This window comes from Eulemur rufifrons, chromosome 16, assembly GCF_041146395.1.
Source record: "Eulemur rufifrons isolate Redbay chromosome 16, OSU_ERuf_1, whole genome shotgun sequence".
Lineage (NCBI taxonomy): Eukaryota > Metazoa > Chordata > Mammalia > Primates > Lemuridae > Eulemur > Eulemur rufifrons.
In genome coordinates, this window is record NC_090998.1 from 66,373,480 (window position 1) to 66,396,581 (window position 23,102).

The window sequence follows — 23,102 nt, forward strand, 5'->3', positions numbered from 1 at the left end:
CATAAACAGACAAAAGGGAAGGGAATGTGTAAAGAATGTGTATTGGAGACTACTGGAGGTTAAGTAAACTAAGCTCATAGTTCAGATTCCGGAAATTGATTATAATCAAAATGTAAATATTTAACATGCAGTATTTACCAGATGAAATGCTCAGAAATATCTAATCTCATTGGAAATTCTAGTGTTTACTTCCCAGTACTACCTGCACCTGGCAAGTACCTAAAGTGTTCTTACTGATTTGTATTTTGTATAGAAATATTTCATAACAAAGCATAAATGTATTTATTTAAAAAAGTTGGCTTGCCTGAAAATTTTATTTAATGATAGCTATGGTCATTTCAATTATTAGCATTATTTCCCTTTGGATAGTCAAATCCATAATTGGTTTTGCCTTCTCAGTGAAAAACATTTCCTAATGATGGTGATTTGAAGCTTGTATCTGCCTGCAGCTACCTACCCTCCCCCTTCTAAATGTATTCTGAGATATGCTGGTAAATTTGAATGGCATTAGAGATATGCAAGAATTTGAATTATACAGTAGGATAACTGACAACACAAGGTGAGCTCCTTTATCCCTCATTTTCATTTTCTGAACATTCTGTATAATAAACCCAATAAAATGTGCCTTCCAATTGGAAGCTTCATCTAAAATAATCAGCTCTTCACATTAACCACAAATATGTTACCTAAAGAGCAAAAACAAATTAATAGCTTGTAGCAACAAGAGTATACCAGGGACTGTCATGCAATTTTGTTAAGGGAAAGGAGAGATACTTGAACACATTATTGATAGGAGAAAAATACCAGTTATCTATATCAAAAGTATTGCATGTTCATTTTTTTCCCAAGGCTTTAACCTCTTTAATAGGCTCTGAATTTTACTTTTTACACCTTCTCTAGGACTTTGCTTCATAATTTATCCCTTCATAAACTCTTCTTATTTTCTAGCTTTTCTTCCATTTTTTCCCACTATCTTGCCATATTGTAACAACCTTCATTTGACCAATATTCCCCTCAAGGATCTTTCCTGCGCAAACACAAAGCGCAAGCCATGATCATTCTCTCTAGTACATCACTTTCCAGGAACCCTCCAACCCACCACAAAGTGGCTTCTGCTTCCACTCACCCCCATAGACAAACTTCTTCTTAGGGTTATCAGGAATCCCTTAACTGCCAAACCCAATAGCCACATTCAGTACTGATCTGACCTGACCTCTTTGTAATATAACTCGTTGTCACCACCTCCTCCCAGTCTTGCAGTTCTCCTTTCCTTGACTTCTATGATGCCACTCTTGTGTGGTTCTGCCTTTACTTTTCTAGCTTTTTCTTCCCAGCTCACACATGGACCTTGCTTCTTCTACACATTCAATAGATGTTGGTGTCATGTAGAATACAATTCACATGACCACAAAGTCTTTGCAGCTCCTCCCATTAAGAGGAGTCTGTTTATTCACCCCTTGAATAGACCATGCTATGACCAACAGAATGGTACAAAAATAATGTTGCACAAGTTCTGGAGTCCAGGCTCCAAGAAGCCTTGTAGCTTCTGTTTTCCTCCTTTTGGAATGCTGTCCTGAGACTGTTGTTTGATTAAAAAAGCCTGAGAGGAAAGATTATATGGAAATAGAGAGAGACCCAATCATCTCAGTTGCCCTACCAACCAGCTGCTCATGAGAAAGCCCAGTTGAAATCAGCCAAAGAATCTCCCTTGCCAACCCATAGAATCATGAAAATAATAAATTGTTGTTTGCAGCCACTAATTGTGGGGGTGTCTTATTATGCAGTAAGTGATAACTGGCATCCCCTAGGTTTGTATGACTCATTTCTTGTCTCACTATACACATTCTTCTGGGTTACTGTGATGATATCCACAACACTCACCAAATTGTATGAGAATAGTTTCCAAATCTAATTATTTTTCTCTTGAGCTCTAGACCCGTATTTTTCAATTTCCTTTTTTCCATCTTTATTTGGTATTTGTATTTTTTGTATTTTCATAATCCACAGGCACCTCAAATTTGACCCAAGTCTAATTATCAAATCTAATTCATTATCTTCTTTAAAATTCCAAACTATTCCACCACCTGATTTTCCATCCTGCTGAATGTAATCACCATCCCCCACCCTATCTCCCAAACTTGAAAACTGGGGGTCTTCTTAGACTTAACCTCTGTGTCTCTCCTCCTTTAACAACCAGTCACTATGTCTGTTTTACTCTTTCTCCTACATGCCCCAAGTATCTGCCTTCAGCTCTATCACCACCACTACAATTCAGACAACTCTCTTTTACTATATATCACTGTATTAAGCTCTTACATATTGTATTATTATAAAATATTGCCCTCTTCACATTTTTGCCCCATATTACCAGACTACCTTTTCTTTAAACCACAAATCAGTTTTATAATTTCCTTGATTAAAATATGATTTCCCAAGTCCTTCATTTAAATCATATTGTCTCTCTTCTTTCTCTCTCTCAGCTGCTCCCAAGATTCCTTCTATGATTTGATCTTTCTAACTCATAGCCAAGCATTCATTAATATATACATTGAGTTAGCCATTCTTAACTTCTTGCTGATGCTGATCTCTGACAGATCTGAGAACAACCTGTTGTCATATACATCACCCTATTAATTGCTAGACTGATTGAACTCTATCTGCCATGCTTTTACTTTGACTCTGGACTTTTCCATAACCTGCTTCCTTGTCCTGAAGCATTTTTTTACCCTTCTTTATTTAACTCTTCCTTTGTATCAAATGTTATTTCATCTAGGAAAATTCCCTGACCTTCTCAGAATAACCCCCATCCGGCAACCCCACATGGAAATGGTGCTTATTTGTGATGCTTTTTACAGAATCTAGAGGACACTCAGTATTAATACTTTCTACCTTGCATAATGCTTACTTTTTTATTTATTTATTTTTTTTGCTAGTTTGCCAGTCAAATTCTGGACTAAGTCTTTCATCTATGAAGCTTAAATGCCTAATATAGAGTGTTAAATGCTTTTTTTTGATTGGAGGGTGAGAAGAGGTTGCAGAGAGGTAAATGAAGGAAATTTCTCATCAGTAATCTAGATCAGGGGTCTGAAAACTAGGGGCCTGGTGGTTATACTTGTGTCACCACCTGTTTTATGAATAAAGTTTTACTGAAACACAACCATGCCCATTTCATTATACATTGTCTATGGCTGTTTTCATACTACAATGACAGAGTGAGTAGTTGAGACAGTGATATTATGGTTGGGAAAATGTAAAATATTTATTATGTGGCCTTTTAAACAAAAAGTTTGACAACTCCTGACCTAGATAATTTAACACACTAAAAACCTACACTTTATTTAAATCATAAAACGTTTCTTGAATTTCAGTATCTATACAAGCATTCTGTGTGCAGTTCTCTAGGAAATGAAAAGGTAAAATAACATGATCTTTATACAAAGAAACTTACAATATAGGGGAAATAATACCCATGTTTGGAAGTCATTTCAACCAAAGGCAATGACTAAAGGATCATTAAAAGGCTGGCTGATTCATGCGGCTTGAGTAGGGTTAATGTAGGATTACTCAGCCTGAAGGCCCTGACTGGGAAACCAGCCTGTTCTGCCTTTAAAGCCCCACTGCAGGTGCAGTGTCTCCATATTAATCAGCCCCATATGGACGTCAACAGGGATGAGAGTAGGCTGGAAGAAAGGCTGCTTTAACAGTCCCATCTCAGGTGCGATGTGTCCAAACACCAGGTGTTTGGAGGTGGAATCTTTGGAAACATTCAAATGACATCTTGAATTTTTCACTCTTCACCCTGATGTTCTTCCCTCCCCAAAATTATCCTTGCCATTTTTTCCCATCCTCTATGATGACACACATATTTCCAGTTACTCAGAACCAAAACTGTAGTTATCATTGATTCTTTTTTCCATCCTGATATGGCCCCCATGCATTGAATTTTGTATTCCTATAAATTCTGCCTCCACGGTGACTCCTGTCCTTCTTCTGTTTTTATGTAAGAGATCTCTTTAACTGTCCCCTAACTGGCCCACTAATATTCTTTCTCTGCTCCCTCCAAGATTTTTTTATTATTTCTTCCACATTCATCTTTATGGTGCACAATAATCATGTCATTTTCTTGCTCATAGCCCTTTAATGGTTCCTACTGCAAAATAAAACTAAATTAAATTAAATTAAGTTAATTAAAAAGTAAAGTAGGTTGGCCGGGTGGCTCACGCCTGTAATCCTAGCCCTCTGGGAGGCCTAGGAAGGAGGATCACTGGAGGTCAGGAGTTCGAGACCAGCCTGAGCAAGAGCGAGACACTGTCTCTACTAAAAATAGAAAGAAATGATCTGGACAGCTAAAAATATATATAGAAAAAAATTAGCCAGGCTATGGTGGCGTGTGCCTGTAGTCCCAGCTACTCGGGAGGCTGAGGCAGAAGGATTGCTTGAACCCAGGGGTTTGAGGTTGCTGTGAGCTAGGCTGACGCCACGGCACTCTAGCCCAGGCAACAGAGTGAGACTCTGTCTCAAAAAATAAATAAATAAGTAAATAGGTAAAAGAAAAAAAGCAAAGTAATCTGTTTGGCATTTCCAAAACTCAGTGATGTTACCATGCCAAACCCTTTTCTTTCCTTCTGTTTCTACCTTACCTGCAATGTTCTCTTCCCTAAATCTTTTCATACTCAAGTCTTGCTTCTCATTTAAAATGAGTCCGGCTCAACTGCTGTTTTGTGAAACCTGCAGAGGGTTACTATTCTCTCCTTATCACCTTACCATACCACTCCATCTACATCTCTAGTCCTGAGCTTCAGCCACCAATATCTTACTGGACCCCTCTACCTGGATATTTAATAGGCACCTGAAACATAACAAGGCTGATGCAGAATCATTAATTTCCCACGCATTCTTCCCCACATCTCTCTCTTTCTGCTGTTGCTACCACCATTGACAGTTGTTCAAGTCAAAATCTTCAGAATTATGTTTCATTTTTCCTTTTCCCTCACCCAATACATACAGTATAAGTTCTATTTCCAAAGTCTAGCCATTCTGTCACTTATTTTCCTTCTCTACTATCACCACACTAGTCATTATCTTTTGCTTTTTGTTCTACTACAATTACCTCTCCGTGTAGTAGCCAGGTTGACCTTTAAAAAAACATAAATAAATGGAATTCAACTGGTACTCCCTAATCTATTAAAATATAAAATAAAAATACATAAATAAGATCATATAATTCCCCTGCTTAATGCCCTTCAAGGGATTTCCCTTGCATTTAAAGTACAATCAACATGCCTTAATATCCACAAATACCTAAATGATTACACCCCATCTAGGTCCCTTATATATCCCCTACAGTCTTTCTTCTTTCCTTTCACTAGTCCAAGCCCTATTCCATCTCCTTGACTTTATTTATACTTTCTGTTCAATCTGGCTAAAAGAATCTTCTTCCAGAGCCTTACATGCCTGATTTTTTTTTGTTCATTCCAGTTTTAACTCAAAAGTCTCTTTTTCCCAGACCACTTTACGCTCTCCCTAACAGCATTCTGGTTTCTTTCCTTCTAATAGTAATCACTACATGAAATTTCTTATTCATTTATTGTTTGTGTATTGTCTGTCTACCTCTGTATTATACGCTCAATGAGAATAGAAACCTTGACCTTCTTTCTCATTAGTTTATCCCTAACATCTAGAATAACATTTGGCACACACTAAAATGTAAATAAATATTTGTTACTGAATACATATATTTTATTAAGACATTTAAAATACCTGCTTTAGGCCGGGCGCGGTGGCTCACGCCTGTAATCCTAGCACTCTGGGAGGCCGAGGTGGGTGGATCGCTCAAGGTCAGGAGTTCGAGACCAGCCTGAGCGAGACCCCGTCTCTACTAAAAATAGAAAGACATTATATGGACAGCTAAAAATCTATATAGAAAAAATTAGCCGGGCATAGTGGCGCATGCCTGTAGTCCCAGCTACTCGGGAGGCTGAGGCAGGAGGATCGCTTAAGCCCAGGAGTCTGAGGTTGCTGTGAGCTAAGCTGACGCCACGGCACTCACTCTAGCCTGGGCAACAAAGTGAGACTCTGTCTCAACAAAAAAAAAAAAAAAAAAAAATACCTGCTTTATATTTTGTTTATGTATGTCTGTCTGTTAATTAGCAAGTTCCTTAAAAACATGATCCATATCTGATTTATCATTATCTTATATACTGTATCTCAAAGAGTTTAGTATTTAATATTTCTAGATTTTTAAAAATCATCAACCATCATCTTTAGTGCAAAAAGGGAAAATTATTTATATATGTCTCTGTGTGCGCACGTGCATGTATATATGTGTATATATAAATGTGTGTGTATATATACATAAATAGTAAATCTGACAGAGTGTGATAGCTCATGAATGTTTTCTTCTTATATGCTAAAATACATTAAAAAGCAATACTATTGTATGTGCACACTATATAAAGCATTATTTTCACAAGCCACCATTTTACTTAATCCTCTAAATTGTGATTACAGCAAGTTCCCCTAATTAGAAGCAGAACCACTAAAAATGATCAACATTTTTAAAAAAGTAACTTAGTCTATCTCATGACCATTATTAATAGTTCTAGGAAGAAATTCCTGGACTTTCACTGCTAAAGTAGAAGAATAGGCAGTGAAGAAACGAAGGTGAATACTTTGTGGTATAATCCTATGACGTGCCTAGTTTCCTGCACTATCTCAAAGGTTTACTGTAGCTTCTTAAGTACTTTTTCTAATTACGTGCAACACTTTTCTTCATATAAGAATGTAGTTATTATATGTCTACCCCATGAAACTATCCATGGATTTTCAACAGTATCATCTCTCCTAGTTTCCAGGCAAATGCCAGGTCTTATATGCAGAGCTAAAAATAGGTATCCCCAGGCATTACTGTGGAAGACTGTGGTCTCCCAAAACTAACTCTCCTCTACTGGAAGCTAAGTACCTTCAGTTAACTATAACTGCAGAGAATTCCAGAGGGATTTAAGGAAGGCAGAGTAAATAAAGGAGCATTAGACTAACTAAAAGTATTTGAGGCAATTACAAAATGTCCCAGTCATTGGTTGAGAACGGCCAACATACACTATAGTATTAACAGGCCTCAGACACACAACCTTTACAAATATATACCATAATTACTAAGCATAAAAATCTGCTGAAGTTGGACCACTGTCTGCATTAATGCAATTAAAATTTAAAAGACTCATAAGATGGTAAAATGACTCAATTCCATGATCTGATAAACTGACCAATTTAATATGATTATGAGAATGAACAGCAGTCAACTACAATTGACTCTAAGTCTGACACTGTTATATAAACATATTCTTAAAATTTTTCGGAACATTTCCATTGTAACTTCAGTTGTAAAATACTGTTTTCTACCAACCCATCCAAAATTATGGATTCTTCCCGAACTGACCATATTGCTGCCTGCTTCTGGGATTTTTCCCTTTTGATTATCCTATGTGAGTCAGTCTTAGCTCTGTGTGATTCAGCCCCCTCCTACATCATTTTGTACATCTTATTGCATTCCATTCTCTTGTCCAAGCCTGTCACCTGTGGGAGTTTAATAACTGCTACCTAATTATGATGCTCCTGCTTTTATTTTCCTTTGTCTCCATTTACTGCTCTTTATATACTTCTATTTACAGACAATCAACAACATGTATTGAGCACCTACTCTAGTGGAACAGGCTTCCACAACTTGAAGAGATTATACTCTCGTTTTCTTAATTGTATTACAAAGATTGTGATTTTATCTTCCCTGTCAAAGATAGTTCCCCATGGAAGAGTGATTCAAAAAAAAAAGTTGTTGCCTGAACTATTTAACTATAGTGCTGTTTTCTCAATTAGGAGTTTAATCTCTCAGGAATGGGGTTGTGTCTTTGCATGTCTGGCACAGTGCCAAATATACAGTTTACCAGTCCTAAAGAAATCAAATAAAAAGATAGCCATTCATTGCATTCATATATCTTTGTTGCTAAACTTAGAATTGTACTTAGCAAACAGTAAACACTCAACAATTATTAAATATCATTTATAAACTAATCATATTTTTTTATTGTAAGTGGAAATAAACACATTTGATTTTCACCATGTCACCTCTCTTGGTGGAGGTTATGTGGCAAGGCATCATGTTTTAGGTAAAATAAAACTGCACATAATTCCTTCTTTTAACTCTATTTCTAAAGTTATCTTGAAAAAGTAAACAATCAATACAATGAAATTAAATTGTACCTTGTAGAGGATATTTTAAAATAATAGAAATTCAGACCTGAAAGGGACTTTAAAGATCTAATTCAAGCTCTCATTTTATATGATGAAGATAAGAATGAAATATTTTAATTATATATCCTTTCTATCAAAACTGTATAAAGACACATAAGGACATAGCCCCTATACAATGCTGTGCTGCTATGTATTGCAAAATCATTACTAGTCTTACAATTTGACTTAAAAGAGATGTGAGAATAATACATAAAATCTGTCAGAATTCAAGTAAGACCCAAAGGTAGTTCTATACAACATTTACGGAACTCATTTCTATGTACATTCAGTAACTGATAATCTATCTCTTTATAACTGGAGGGGAAAGAGATCAGTGATGATACAGAAATTCTAGTGTGTCAAGGTTGGGATTTCAAAGCCCAAAATATCACACTGTGCTTAAACATTAAAAACTTAGATAAATTGTACAGCATTTTGAATCTAACAGACCTGAACAATGAGTGAATATTTATTGAGCTTTCATTATGTCCTACGACTGTGCTAAGTATTTTATATATAATCAGATTTAATCCAAACACTTGATGGTTTAGGATTAATTCTATTTTAAAGATAAGAAAATGAAGTCCTAAATAGTTCATACAGGGTAATGGCTTAGAGCATGGATTTGAATCCTGTGTCTGCCACTTACTAATTGCTACACTGCTCTGTGTCTTAGTTGCCTTCCATGTAAAATAGCGGAAATAATAGTACTTTCTTCACAGCACTATTTTAAGCATTAAATGGGTTGATTTATGTAAATCACTTAGAACAGTGACTGGCACATAGAGTTATAAAAAGCATTAGTTAACATAGCTTAAGCATCTGAACTCCCTCATTTGTATAGTCACCTTTCAAGGTCACAAAATGACCATAGCAAATTTTTAAAATTCATACTTGCAAGTTTTTTTACTTAAAGGGCACCTCCCCCACATACACATTGTAAAATTTGGATGTGCCCTTGAGTATTATTATTGTTGTTGTTTTTGTATTAGAAAGATTAAATATTTGCCCCAGGGCACAAAACTTGTAACAGCATAGCTGGGATATGTTCTAAGCTCTATGTGGCTGGTGAGCTGGAATTCTTAGCCAAAATATTTTTCTGCCCATTTCGAGCACTTTCCCTTATGAGAAAACAAATATTTCCAGCCATATTTCTTTCTTTTATCTCAAAACAAGAGAGGAAGTGCTCCACATTCTGCAGTGGGGTCTGCAGTGGCCATCCACAATCATCCATCCCTTTACTCACGTGCACACATGGTTGTGCTCAAGGGACACGAGGGGAGGTAAGAGCATCCCGAGAGGAGTGACCATGCTCCTTGATTTCTTTTTCTATGAGAAGCTTGGTAAAGTCTCTTATAGCATCTATTCATCAGATATGGCCCTTCACCATTTGAAAGCAAGGAGTTGAGCCTAGGGACAGAGAAGATGAGAAATCAAACTTGCATTTATGGATTCATTCTTTAAGCTACTCATGTGTCCACTCAATAAAAAGGTACTTATCTACTACTCTGATCTAGGTATGGTATGGGGACCAGGTGTATTTTGAGAGTATATTTTGAGTTTCTTTATTCAATCAACAAATATTTATTGAGCACATACTCTTTGTTTATCTGGAAAGGAAAAAGACAGGTGAGGTCCCAGCTGTAATTGTACGTAAAAAACATTTTTACAGAATGCTTAAGTCACTTTGTTTATAAAAGCAGAGGGCATTCTAGCCTGCAGATATAAACCTTTGAAGACAATTTTCTTTGTTTATCAGCACATTTAATATCCATTGATCATTCTTCTTATTTTGCTTATCACTGCCAGTGCTAAACATCTTCCTAGGGCTCTGTTCCATTCACATAAAGTAAATACTTTGTACTTGGGTCATCATTTATATTAGTAATTGCTTTCAATTATATCCAACAAATACTCAAAACTTTCTCTATAAGGTGTAGTATTACAACAGGCTCCACAGGAATGGAATCACAATCTATTAAAATAATAGTAAATAATTAACTCTTAAGAAAGCAATGTTGTATTTGGCCAATGTTGTGTTTGGATGTCTTAAAAAATTTTTTAAGCAACTGTAAGTCATTAGAACCCAGAAGTAAGCAGAACTTTTTCCTTTGACATATACATGGTACAGATATCATGAGGTTTCATTTTAGAAAGCCGATATGTCAGAGACAAAGAAATTCCTTGTCAAGGACTGGTATCTAGATACACCTGGAAGAGGCAAACCGCACTCCCCTACATCAACTTTCTTTCATTTTCAGACCTGTAATCAAAAGAATGGAGCCACACATTTGTGATTTAGAGCTATCATCAGATCTCCTGGAACTATATACCAATCAAATAACATCAAAACTTTTTAAGTTATGCAGGTCAGTCAATAAAGACAGTATCTAAATAAAATTGTTAACCAGCTTCAAATTTTTTAAAACTTTTTGCCAAAAGATCCATTTAAGAACTTCTCACTTAGACATGTGTCATGCATTGGTACATTACCACACCTTATACAGTAGTGTTAAAGTTGGCTTAGGGTTTTTTTGTTTTTTTTTTTTAGTAACAATTCAGGTTTTAACGTAGAGTTCAATTTCACCCTGCCACTGCTCTCAGGATATTTTTGCCAGGGATAAAGCATTCCAGTGATTGTTCCTAATGGGCTGTCTGCTGCCAACTAATAACTACTTACGTTACTAGGTATCATCAGAGGAAATCTCTTTCAGGAGCTCCTGAGAACTGTGAAGATTTACACACACAAATATCTGGCACTTCTCAATCCAATCGTGAGAACATTTTAAATCTTTACTGGAAAAGTATACAAAATAGTACATGATAATGTCTCATTTTTCAGAATTCATAAGTTACAACATATCTAATAAAGAGAGAAGACATCATTCTTGCCAGCAACTTTTACCCTAACCCTAACACTTAATTCTTCCTTCCTGTGAAGCAATCATTGAATGATTTACTTATTGTAGCAATATAATGTGCCTGGTTTTTAAAAAATTGGCCAGATATGTTATAATTGACTCAACAGCAAAGTTTATGTATCAGTTATAGAACAATAGATCTGTAATACTTCTAATGTATTCATTACAAGTACATTTTGGGAAGCATTTTAATTTTACATTAATATTACAAGGATGTCTGCTATAGCCTGTGACCGACAGACATATATCCATATGTTTAGTAAAAGCCAAGGGAGAGGCTTGAAATGACTCCAGGGAAAGCCAGAAGAGTAAATGGCACATAACAATAATTATAAAGGCCTTTTTAAGTGGATTAGATATTTTTATATTCATTTTATTATATTACAAATCACCTACATGAACAATTCTCATTTCCTATTTCATCAAATATATGGGACACTGTTTCACTATGGCAATGTTCTGCTTCTAGCAAGGTTTGGTAAAAGTACCAACCAATTCTCTGCCCACAAATTTCATTAATTAAAATACCAAGAAATCATGTCTCACAACCAAGTATTCCGAAATGCATTATAGTGACATTCATTTATAGAACTTTTAGAAAAGTTCCTGATTGTTATTTAGACAAATTAACTTTTAAAACAATCCTTACCTTGAAAATATAATCTAACATAAAGACAAGCATATTCACAAATGGAACCTATACGAATATGTTATTTACATCTTTGGATTTTTTGTGAGAAATAGTGACTGCCTACTGAAAACACATTCAGAAATGTGAATAGTTTGTTGAAAAATTATCTGGATTCTCCAACAATTTTATTCTTCATGTTGAAAAAAAATCTTATTAAGAAGATACACATCATCAATCCTTGGGATTTAGTCACAGAACTTTCAATTATTCTGGAACCAAAGTAAACAATCCCTCTCCTAAGACCAATAGATCCTCTGAAAACTACTCTTCTAATTAAACATTATTACAATTAGAAAATTTTGAAAGATTAACTCTGATTGCAAACATAAAGAATTTTATATTGGCTCCATGAAAGTTTGCAATGAAAAAGCCTGAAAAGTTTATATGCCCAAATATAATCATTTTGTGACCATGTATTATTCTCAAATCTCCTGAAGACTATTTCCTAAATTGTTGAATTAAATGCACCTTAAAATTCAGAAAAAATTATCCAGTAGGGTGAAATTACCTTGATGTCCAAATCTATATAATTGTCTACCTTCTTAGGTTTTGAATTATATTAAATATCAACCAATCCTTTATAAAATATTCACTTTTGCATAATACCAGCTGGTGTCACATGATGAATAGAGAATAAAATAATTACTATGTTTCTAGTTTGAGTGCAAATTATAATTTTAGATTACAAAATTTAATAAATAACTGTATTGAAGGTCTACCACGTGCTAGGCACTGTCCTATGCATGAAAAAATAATGGTATCTAGAAAGTTATGGCCCTGCCCTCTCCAAACTTCATGGTTTGTCTAAAAGTTTTTATGCCTCATATTTTCATTTGCATACTGTTTTTTTCTCTAAAACTCTCAAATATCCATTTATTATGAGAACAATTTCAGAACTATGTGATGAGTTTCAATCCTGGGTCATTAAATATCACTACAAGAGTGAACAAAAATGAAAGGACAGAGAATGACATGCAGAAAAATTCGGCAAATTCTCAAAATTTTATGATCTCAAATCCCCAATATTCCTTCTAGCAGTCCATATTTTTTTCTGTTAATACAGATGTAATTATGCTCAAGTAGTTTTTTTGTTGTTGTTGTTTAAGCTATATATCACAAGGCATACAAATATATCACTCAAATTCTTCCTTTACATTCCATAAGGAATATGTATATATATTTTTGTCTTTTGAGGAATGTATTGGCTCTTATCAGATAGCTACCTTATCATCGGTCACATTTTCTATAAAAGAATAAATCACTCATCATTTAAGGAAAGACATCTGGTTTCTGTATGTTGGAGTGTGATTATTCAAATCATTTAGGGAAGCAGCTAAAGGAAATGAGTAAACTTAATCATGTAACTAATTTTCACCTGTAGTTTAACCTCTGATAAGATGAAAAAACAAAAGACCTCATATATAGCAATAATAAATACAAAAAATACATTAATTCTGTTTCAATAATATGATTTAAATTTTTCTTAAAGATTGGAAAAATACAAATCTGTAAATGGAAGTGCTCAGTTATTAGAGCAGCCATTCTCACTATTACCACCTTTGCCAAAACATTTGCATTCATAATAAAGCATCATCCTCAAGAAGCACCATTTCATTTTCTCAGAGAAACTTGAAACACTATTAAACTCCATATTTTTATTATTCTTTCCATATTTTCATAATTTTGTATAGCAAATGTTATATTAAAAAATGTTTGTATACTCACCTCCTTGAATGAAAGGTAGTTTTACAGGTAAAGGATACAGGGCAGTGGAAAAACTGATATAACGAAAGTGGAGGGAAACTCACAGGGTTACATGAGCAAAGTTTTATTGCACTGTCATTTGGGATACCAATGACAGAGTTCTTGAATTGCTAAAATAAAACAAAAGAAATCAAAACAAAAAAAACTCAAACAAACAAACAAAAAAACTACTGGGAGGGGAGGAGGTCTGTTAGTATGCCAGAAACATAGCTTGTTTTATAAAACCATAAACTTTTCTACAGTTTCTTTAAAAAAAATCTTTAAAAAATATATTTTGATGGCATTTAAACAAATGCCAAAATAGTACTACAAAAATAGTGCTACATAAAATCATCTAAAAAACAGAATTTGGGGGGGCAGGGAGAAAGACACTTCTGGAATATTTTTAAATACATTGCCACCATTAAAACACAATACACAAATCTATTTTTGATAACCATCACTACCATATTATTAAAATACTCAAACTACTTTATTTTAACATAAAGATAGTTTCACTACCTATAATTATCATAAATACCAAATTTGCAATATATCATAAAGTTATTAGAAAATAAAACTGGTTTCAAACGTTTTACAGTATTTATTATGGCTGTTTTAGTTTCTTAAGGAAATTTAGTCAACTTAATCATGAATACATTTGGATAGAGTTAATAACAATTTTTGAAGTAGACATTTATGCACCAAATAAAGTATGGAGATTTATTTTAAAGTTGTATCACTCTATATTGTCATGCATACACTTTAAAATAACTATATTATTTCCTACCATGTAATTGTATCCTTCTAAACTTAGACTAAGCAAATTATGACAAGTACAAACAGGTATGATTGAGAGAAGAGTGGTGGAAAAGACCCTATGCCAAAACAAATATATTTTTTTAAAAAGCCCATGTCTAAAATTATCCCCACATTTTTTGGCATAAGAATGTAACATCTGAGGTGTAAATAAAATATTTAAGGACTGAAACACATATACTGGCTCAAGAAAAAAATCTGTATGTGTGTTTTAAGTACATTTATTTATACTTTGGATATTTCAGGCTTGAAATATCGAATCAAAGAAAAGTAAAATAGTAATAATAAGGATTAGGGAGGACAGCTGCTTGAATTCTCTTTTAATGCCTAAACCACCTATAGTTCCCAAAGATTTTCAAAAGAATCACTTCACACAAAGTTTTTCTACAGAGTATTTTCACTTTGGGAGCTTTCCAGGTTTCAGGAATGCTCCACTCTCAGGGGAGCCAAAGCATTGTTTCTGGATTCTATTAGCAGCCCTGTTTTTCATTCTAATTAGTGACTATGAATTCTAGTTATATCGTCATGTCATCAAAATTTTAACCCTTTCTGTAATATTCATTTTGTCTGAAGCAAAATGACACTTGTCATCCTACTACCCTCAAATGTTCAGGGCAATAAAAAAAGAAATTGTTGGTGTTGCCAGTTGTGGAATCAGGACTGGTCAAGGCGGGGGGAGTCAAAAATAATCATTATTTTCTGAGATCCTTGAGATGGCCACTGCCACCATCAATACTGGGACAGTATTTTTATTCTCTGGGTATTCATACCAGCCTAACTTCCTAGAGCTTTGGCCCCCAGAAGCAGTTTTCATCACAATCTAACTGTAACAAAACACATATATTCACACGAAGGGTCCCGAGTGTACACACACACACACACACCACACACATACACACACACAGGCTTGACTTTACCTGTTTTTATGCCGAGTCTTTAGCAAGTTTCTTCCAAAAGGAGCCATGGTCTGTCGGGCAAGTGAATAATTAGGAGCGTATCTTAAAGTGATCTGGGGGTGGGGGTGGGGATAGCTGGAATTCTAGGGTGACAGGAGGAGCGCTGGAAGCTTTCTCTTCACCTCCTCAGATGTTCCTGGCTTTCAGCTCATTAGTAGCCGCTGAGAGAGTTGCTGGAAGTTGTGCAACTGCTGCTTAACTTTTAACTGCGGGATTGTTGTGGCTGCTGCACCTTTGGAGACCTGCCCAGCCTCAGCCTCAAAGAAGGCGTTTGGAAGCAGGAAAAGAAAAAAAAGAGAGAGAGAGAGAAGAGAGAGGAAGGGAGGAGGACTCTATTGTGTTCTGCAGTTATTTACAGACTAGCTAAACTTTAAGAACTGCCAACCCCACAGGCATGGCAATACCCATGGAATAGGAATTTCACCAGATTTGGAAACCCCCCTCACGCGTCTTCCACACCCAGCCACACAAGGTGTACTGAACACACATAAAAGGATTAAAAGCAACTACCCACCACCTCCAGGCCAGCTCCAGTCTGAGAAAAGTAATCTGATCAAGCCAAGCGTTGAGTGAGGGCCAAGAAATCTTTGCCTTCAGTTTAGACCCAAAAATCCCCTGCCCAGGGTGTCAGCGCTTTCAAATACGTTAAGGGGGAGAGAGGAAGCTGGAGATTGTAGCAAGGAGGACTCCCAGAACACTCGGGATTTTAAATCCCTCAATTCATAATTACGAGAGCTTCCTCCAGCCCCCTTCCTCCATACTCCCAAGTTCACCTTCCAAAAGTTGAAGGGCCTGAAGGACGACAGGGCTGCAGGGCTGATGGATCACACCCTTGGCCTAGGAACCAGCTGGGGTTTGTGAGACTCCCGCGGCGTTTGTGCTGACCCCTGCCTCATCTTTGGCATGCACTGGGCCTTTAGGGCCACGGGGGTTTCAGAGGAAAAGCAAATTGTTTGCTTCCGCCCTCAAGTAGTAAAATGAGAGAGGACACACCTAGAGCACTCCGTGGAACTCAAAGTGTGCAGTGAAAGTCCAGAGGAGGGCAGCCTTCCCCGGATGCCGTGAGAGCTCAAACCCAAGACCCGGGCAGCGTGCGGGGACAGAGCCGGGCGAGGGAGGCGGCGGCTGGCCGCCCGCTCAGCACCGACCCGTGCCCTGGGGCCCGCGTGGCCCTGGGCAAGCGCTGTGTAGGCCTAGGACCGGGAGAGTTTTCCCAGGGCCTAATTCCTAGGATTTCGCCCCCTAACCACTCCCCACCCCCACCGCGCCACGCTTCCAATCCAGGGCTTCCGCAGCCGTGGACCTCGAGGGAGGGAAGCAGGGAAAAGAAAACCGATAGACTGTAGGGTCCTTGTGAGTTACACTTCTGGCTGGCGAGGCTCTGTGCCTGGGCAAAGAAATAAATGGCTCACACTTTCTTTGGGAGCTCATCCGCCGCCCCCCAACAACAGCCAACAAAAAATGATCTCAAAGATCTCTATGATCCTTATTCACAACGACTTGTGCAGTATTCTACAGCGCTCAGATTAATCATTTTTTTCATTACTATCATAATTGTTCTCCAGTTCTCTATAATTTATGTCTATTTCTATATGTTTAGGTACATGTATGTTTTGTATATTATTTTAGTATTTAAAATGTTTTACTTTTTCTTTATAATGTTATCTAATGCATTATATATGATATATATGTATACTCCAAAATTGTTATGAAATAAAAACATTATGGTAGCCAATGTTATAATTCAATTACCTTTTTATATTCCTGGGAGAGAAGATAATTTTAAAATACATACCCACCTTAAAATGGATTGATGGTCAAAGGTTCCAGAGAAAACCTTTAAAATACCAAAAGTAGGAATGACATATTTTGTCATATAAATATATACGTAAGCACCTTTATGTATATAAACGTAAAGGTGCATGTATATATACATTTTCCATATGCACTTTAGATGCAATATAAATTACAGAATGTTGGGTTTACTTCTGTTTCAGTTCTTGATTTTATTTTACTGGCACCTCCAAAAAATGATTTAAACTATTACGGAAGTTTACCTAGTTATTCTAAGTTGTTCAAAATATAATCCCCCAAAGCTGTACTGTTTGCCTATTAATGTATTTATTGTAGTCAAATTTCTAAGAATTTTTCATTTACAAATGTCCTTGTGTTTACTGTAGTTTCGGTTCTCCGCCCTTATTAACACTTTATATATGTATGTGTATTGCACTTTTTAATAAAAGAGTTTCAATGGAAAAAGGAAACAACATTACGTCTTTACTAGCATAATTTTATGTTGAGTTTCAAGTTGACATAAATGAATCTCATGTAGGATGCTATTAATCTTCATATAAAATGTCCTATTAATACTTTTCATGACAAGCTCTTTGATGTATAAGAATTGAAGACAAAGGGGTTTGTACACATTAAATGTATACAATTTTTGTCAATTGTACCTCAATAAAGCTGGGGGGGAAAGCAAAGGGTTAATGTCTGCCAGATATTAAAAGCTGAAAGGAATAATAAAAAATAGACACTAATTCCTAAATAGAAAAATAAGCAAACAATAAAAAAATAACTAAATCATGTTTTTTTTTTAATTTAATTTATTTATTTAGAGATAGGATCTTGCTATGTTGCCCAGGCTGGAGTGCAGTGGCTATTTACATGTTCAAATATTGTGTACTATAGCCTGGAACTCCTGACCTTAAGCAATCCTTTTGCCTCAGCTTCCTAGTAGTTAAGATCACAGGCATGTGCCACCTCATGCAACTGAAACCATGTTTTAAAAGTCACCTTCACTAATAACCAGATGTTGTATAGTTAAATCGAAATAAGATTTTGTTTTGCATCTACCAAATTGGCTAATTTTTAAAATGATGATGCTCAACTGTGTCAGTATGATAGTTGAGTGTACTACTCTGAGTACTATGAATTGGCATGTCATTTTTAGAAGTAAATTTGGCTATGTATAGCAATCACCTTCAAAATATTCAAACTCTCATCCAAGTTTTTTCTTATAAGAATTTTTCCCAAAGAAATAAGTTTTATAAAAAGCCTTATGCTCATTGATATTCATTTTGAGAACTAAGTGAAATAACGCATACAAAGTGCTGACACATTGTATTAGCCTAAGTACTATTTTTACTACGGGATAGAGGATGTCAAGGAAAATTATCTCAGACTTGAATATAAGGCAAATGAATGACTGCATATTCTTACAAAGACATAATGGAACATGATCTAATAGTCCCTCTCAAAGATTATCCAATTCTCTGAAAGAATGCACTTTTTTTTTCACTACTATGTTTTGATTAGGCTGAGACTTTGAAATTAGATGTTAAATTATTAAAAAAAATAGGGGAAATTTTTTGTTCACGAGCAATACAAATGATTCTTGTCTAGTAGAAAAGATAACCTAAAGGTTATGGTTTTACTGAATTGTAGGATATGAACTAATTTTAAAACACTTAATTTTATCTCAGCATTATGACTTCAATTCACTATCCATATGTAAGTCTTTCCTATCCACTTTTGAACCAGCTTTGTAATTCTGCTGGATCCTTTATTAATGAGTTAAGTCAATCATTGACACTTGCCCACCATATATTTCTAAGAAATGCATAATTCTAGCTTCCTGAAAAATCATACCTTGAAAAACAATAACATATATCAATTCTTTTCTGAACCAATAGGAAGTCTTCATAGAAGAAAGATGGTTATTTATCTATATTTCTATTTTTCTTAAAACATGAAATGTGTAAAAAGCGTTTTGATAGAAGTTAGAATGTTCTTTTACTCATCTATGAATATGAAGCTCTGCCAAAATAAATAGAAAAGATGTATTCCTTTACATATTCACATTAACATGGAAAATCAACATTGAAAGTGGTACATTATACTTGACAATGAAAGAATGAATGAATATTAAATGAATTAAATGAGAATTATTTAATCTGTGGTTGAGTTAATATCAAAAGCTGAACAGTGTTAAAACATGTATTCTGATAGAAAACCCTGTTTTTGAAGGAATAATCAAGAAAATAAATGTATCAATTTTCGGTCTAGTTCATTTTTAAGGCATATACCCAGCCTGTCTTCATACTATAATAAGAAGTCTTGATTCGCTTTCTGACAACTAAATTTCAAAATTATTTAGGCTGACCTTATGCATGAGCAGAATGGAAAGCTAAGTCTTGGTATGACATCCTAACCATTTACATCAATGTCCCAACTATCTTCCTCCTCCAGTACATAATAGAAACTAATCTTTTAAAAATACCACTCTAATTCCCATTAAATCCTTTTTATACTTTTTCGGAATTAAGTGGAAACTCTGTAGCCTGGTATTCAAGGCTGTTTATTAAATGAGCTTTTCTGATTTTTAGCTTTAGCATATACAGTGCCACTAAAAGGGTGGCAGATAAGGCATTGGAGTTAAGAGTATGAGTTTTGGAGCTACACAGACAGAGATCCACGTCACAGCCTTGCCACTTCCTAGTAGAGACCTTGGGTAAATTACTTAACCTGTTTGAGTCTGTTTTCTGATCTGAAAAATGAAGAAAATAATAATGCATCCTTATTGTCTTATTAAATGTAAGTTTGAGAGAATTTTTTCTTTTTAAAAAACTATATAATAAAGATGTATTGTATTCTTATTGCTAGAAATTTTCTTTTCACACTTTAATGATTAAATTGGCTTCCTGGTATAATTATCATAGGTGTCTGTGCTGGTAAGAGCCAGTTTTCCCCAGGGCTTGCGTAAAAACAGCAGAGCTGAAATTCCCAGTCTTGGATTACACAGGTACTTGACTATGAGCCAATTTGTCACCACTTACATGGTAATCTGTGAGGAAATAGCATACTAGATAGGTTGTTATAATCAATCAGTTTATCTGATTTACTCAAAACCTCATCCTCAATTAAGGGAAAAATAAGATACACAACCTCGTTTGTATGCGACAAGAGAAAAGAACTCAGAAATAATTAGAGCTGGCTAGAACAGTGGGACCAGAATTTGGATGAGAATCTTTGGAGAATCAGGATGTGGCAAAAGGACACCGTGTAAAACAGAGCTATTTGTGGAAGGTAGAACATTCCCCAAAATGTTAGTGGAAAATAAATGGTTAAACTGAATTCCAGAGATGCTGCTACTAATTTTATTATTATTATTGATATTATCTGCAATGAGTATCTACCTTCTTCAGTCTTTTCCTGTCTTAAATGTGTTCATGGTAATAGAAACCATGTCTAAAAATTGGAATGGATGTGGCTTTTTTTCACAGAGACTTTTAAATAATGGATGTAGGTGTAATGGACGGTAAAATAACCTCTCTAAGAGGTTTAAAACATGGAAGAAATAACTACCTTGAATGGTTTAAGTGAATGCCAAAAACAGATTCCATTTCATCTCTAGGATTCTATGGTGACAATGTTCTTTTGATTCTTCATAAAAGTTTAGAATGACACTCCTAAGCTTTGTAGGAGTTATATAGTCAGGTGTCTAATTAGTCATCCCGATTCTATAGGCGTTTCCATTAAAAATAGCTTTTAACAATTTAAACTCAGAGTCTGAATAGCTGACTGGTTGGGTGTTGGCCAGATACCTGTGTCCTAAATAAAAGGCCAAATTTCTTTACTTAGTAGCCATGGCTGTTATTAACTCTAATAAGATAAACTGACAAATCCATACCAGGCTGGCTGCTACTAGAAATTGTTTACCTTCAAAGAAACATTTGAAAGCTGTTAAACACAAACACTTTAGGAAATAAAATATGTGTATATAAGTATATAGACACACCAAATATACATTCACCTGCTATAGTAAATAGTATCATAATATTATGTTGTAGTGTTTTACACAAGGCATTTCTATATTTGGTATCTTATTTGATCCTATTAGATAGTTAGTCTCAGTCCAGCTCTTCTAGGGACAAGGGTATCCTGCTTTGAAGCTGTCTCGAGCGGTAGCTCCACTTGGGAAGAAAAATAAGGGTAGCCACTCCGTTTTGATGATGTCCCACCCTTAATCCTATCCCAAGCAACTGCTACACCTGGGGAAAGAGGGAATGCTTTTTCAATCTGGGATTTAGAAAGTGATTTAGAGTAATGTAAGGGTAATTATTATGCCATTAGCTTGAATCTGCATTGTGGTTCACCCTGCCAGGTGGGCTTTCAGAGAGGGAGCTCATATATGCAGATGGAATTTTAAGGACACCTGTTCATTTGATAACATCCCACAGGCTCCCAAGAGCCTGCCCCCAGACTGAGCTAATAGAAGGAAACAATCTGAGAATTCAGAGAGTGGGTCAGTCAGTTAGCCAGAAAGTGAATCAGTCTCTCTCTCTTCACTGTCCTGCCTGGGATTACTTACTCCCAGCTGTATTTGCCCTGCTGGTGATTTTTCTAAGATAATAGCCTGTACTTGGTGTGTCTGGTCATTCTTTGGCCAAGAGCACACCAAGAGCACGCTGAAGGCCAACTGCCACCCTGACAATCTCGGTATAGTCAGCAGAGAAGAAAACATTTTCTCAGTCTTATCAAAGAGGAAACTGAGATTGAGAGTCGTGTGATGATTGTATAATTACTGAAAACAAAATCAGGGCCAAACTAGAATCAAAGATGATTTCATAGTTGGTAAGAAACACAGATACCCTCTATGTCAAATCTCTCATTATAGAAATGAGGAACATGAGACCTAGAGATAAATGCACTTACTCAAGGATATTTATTCACATGGAGTAGAACCAAAACTAGACCTTTTCGATTATAGTAATAACTCAGTTATAGCTTATTTTCAACTGATATGTAAAATAGAACAAAATAAAAATCTAGGGACTAAAGCAGACCTTAGAATTTATTCATACAAATCCTCATTTTATTGCTAAGAATTCTGTGTCCAGAGAGAATAAATTAATTTCTAATCTTCACACAGTGGTAGGGTTGGAGCACAACTCTCCTGATGCAGTATTCTTTTTAAATTATATAACTCTTTATGCTTGACCTATTTGCAATCATTTAAATGCCTAGGGCTGAAATCTCACCTCTATGTCATAGTTTATGAAGAAACAAAATATTTTTAATCCAATGTCAAGAAATTTGATTTATGGGGGATTAAAATGTGATGTTTTTATACATGTATACAATGCAGAATGATCAAATCAAACTAATTAAAATACTCGTTACCTCATTTATCTATTAGTTTCTATGATAATACTTTTGAAATTTACTCTCTTGGTTATTTTGAAATTATGATTTGTCAAATAAAAAATATGAATTTAAAAAAAAGAAAGGGGCCGGGCGCTGTGGCTCATGCCTGTAATCCTAGCACTCTGGGAGGCTCAGGCGGGTGGATCATTTGAGCTCAGGAGTTTGAGACCAGCCAGAGCAAGAGTGAGACCCCGTCTCTACTAAAAATGGAAAGAAATTATCTGGACAGCTAAAAATATATACATAAAAAATAAATTAGCCGGGCATGGTGGCACACGCCTGTAGTCCCAGCTACTCGAGAGGCTGAGGCAGAAGGATTGCTTAAGCCCAGGAGTCTGAGGTTGCTGTGAGCTAGGCTGACGCCATGGCACTCTAGCCCGGGCAACAGAGCGAGACTCTGTCTCAAAATAAATAAATAAATAAATAAAATAAATAAAAAATAAAAAAAAAGAAAGGAAATTTCATGAACTTATGAAG

At 35.5% G+C, this 23,102-nt stretch overlaps 1 protein-coding gene across 1 annotated transcript in view; it reads right to left on the reverse strand.

Moving 5' to 3' along the window:
• The window catches only part of RASSF9 (Ras association domain family member 9), a 33,743-nt gene extending 11,801 nt beyond the window's left edge, over window positions 1-21,942 (reverse strand). Inside the window, exons 1-2 of the mRNA XM_069491251.1 lie at window positions 21,790-21,942; window positions 16,410-16,609 (exon numbers count right to left, since the gene is read on the reverse strand). Coding sequence (XP_069347352.1) covers window positions 16,410-16,609; window positions 21,790-21,942 — 353 coding nt within the window. The remainder of the gene's footprint in view (window positions 1-16,409; window positions 16,610-21,789) is intronic.
• Window positions 21,943-23,102: the final 1,160 nt, after the last annotated feature.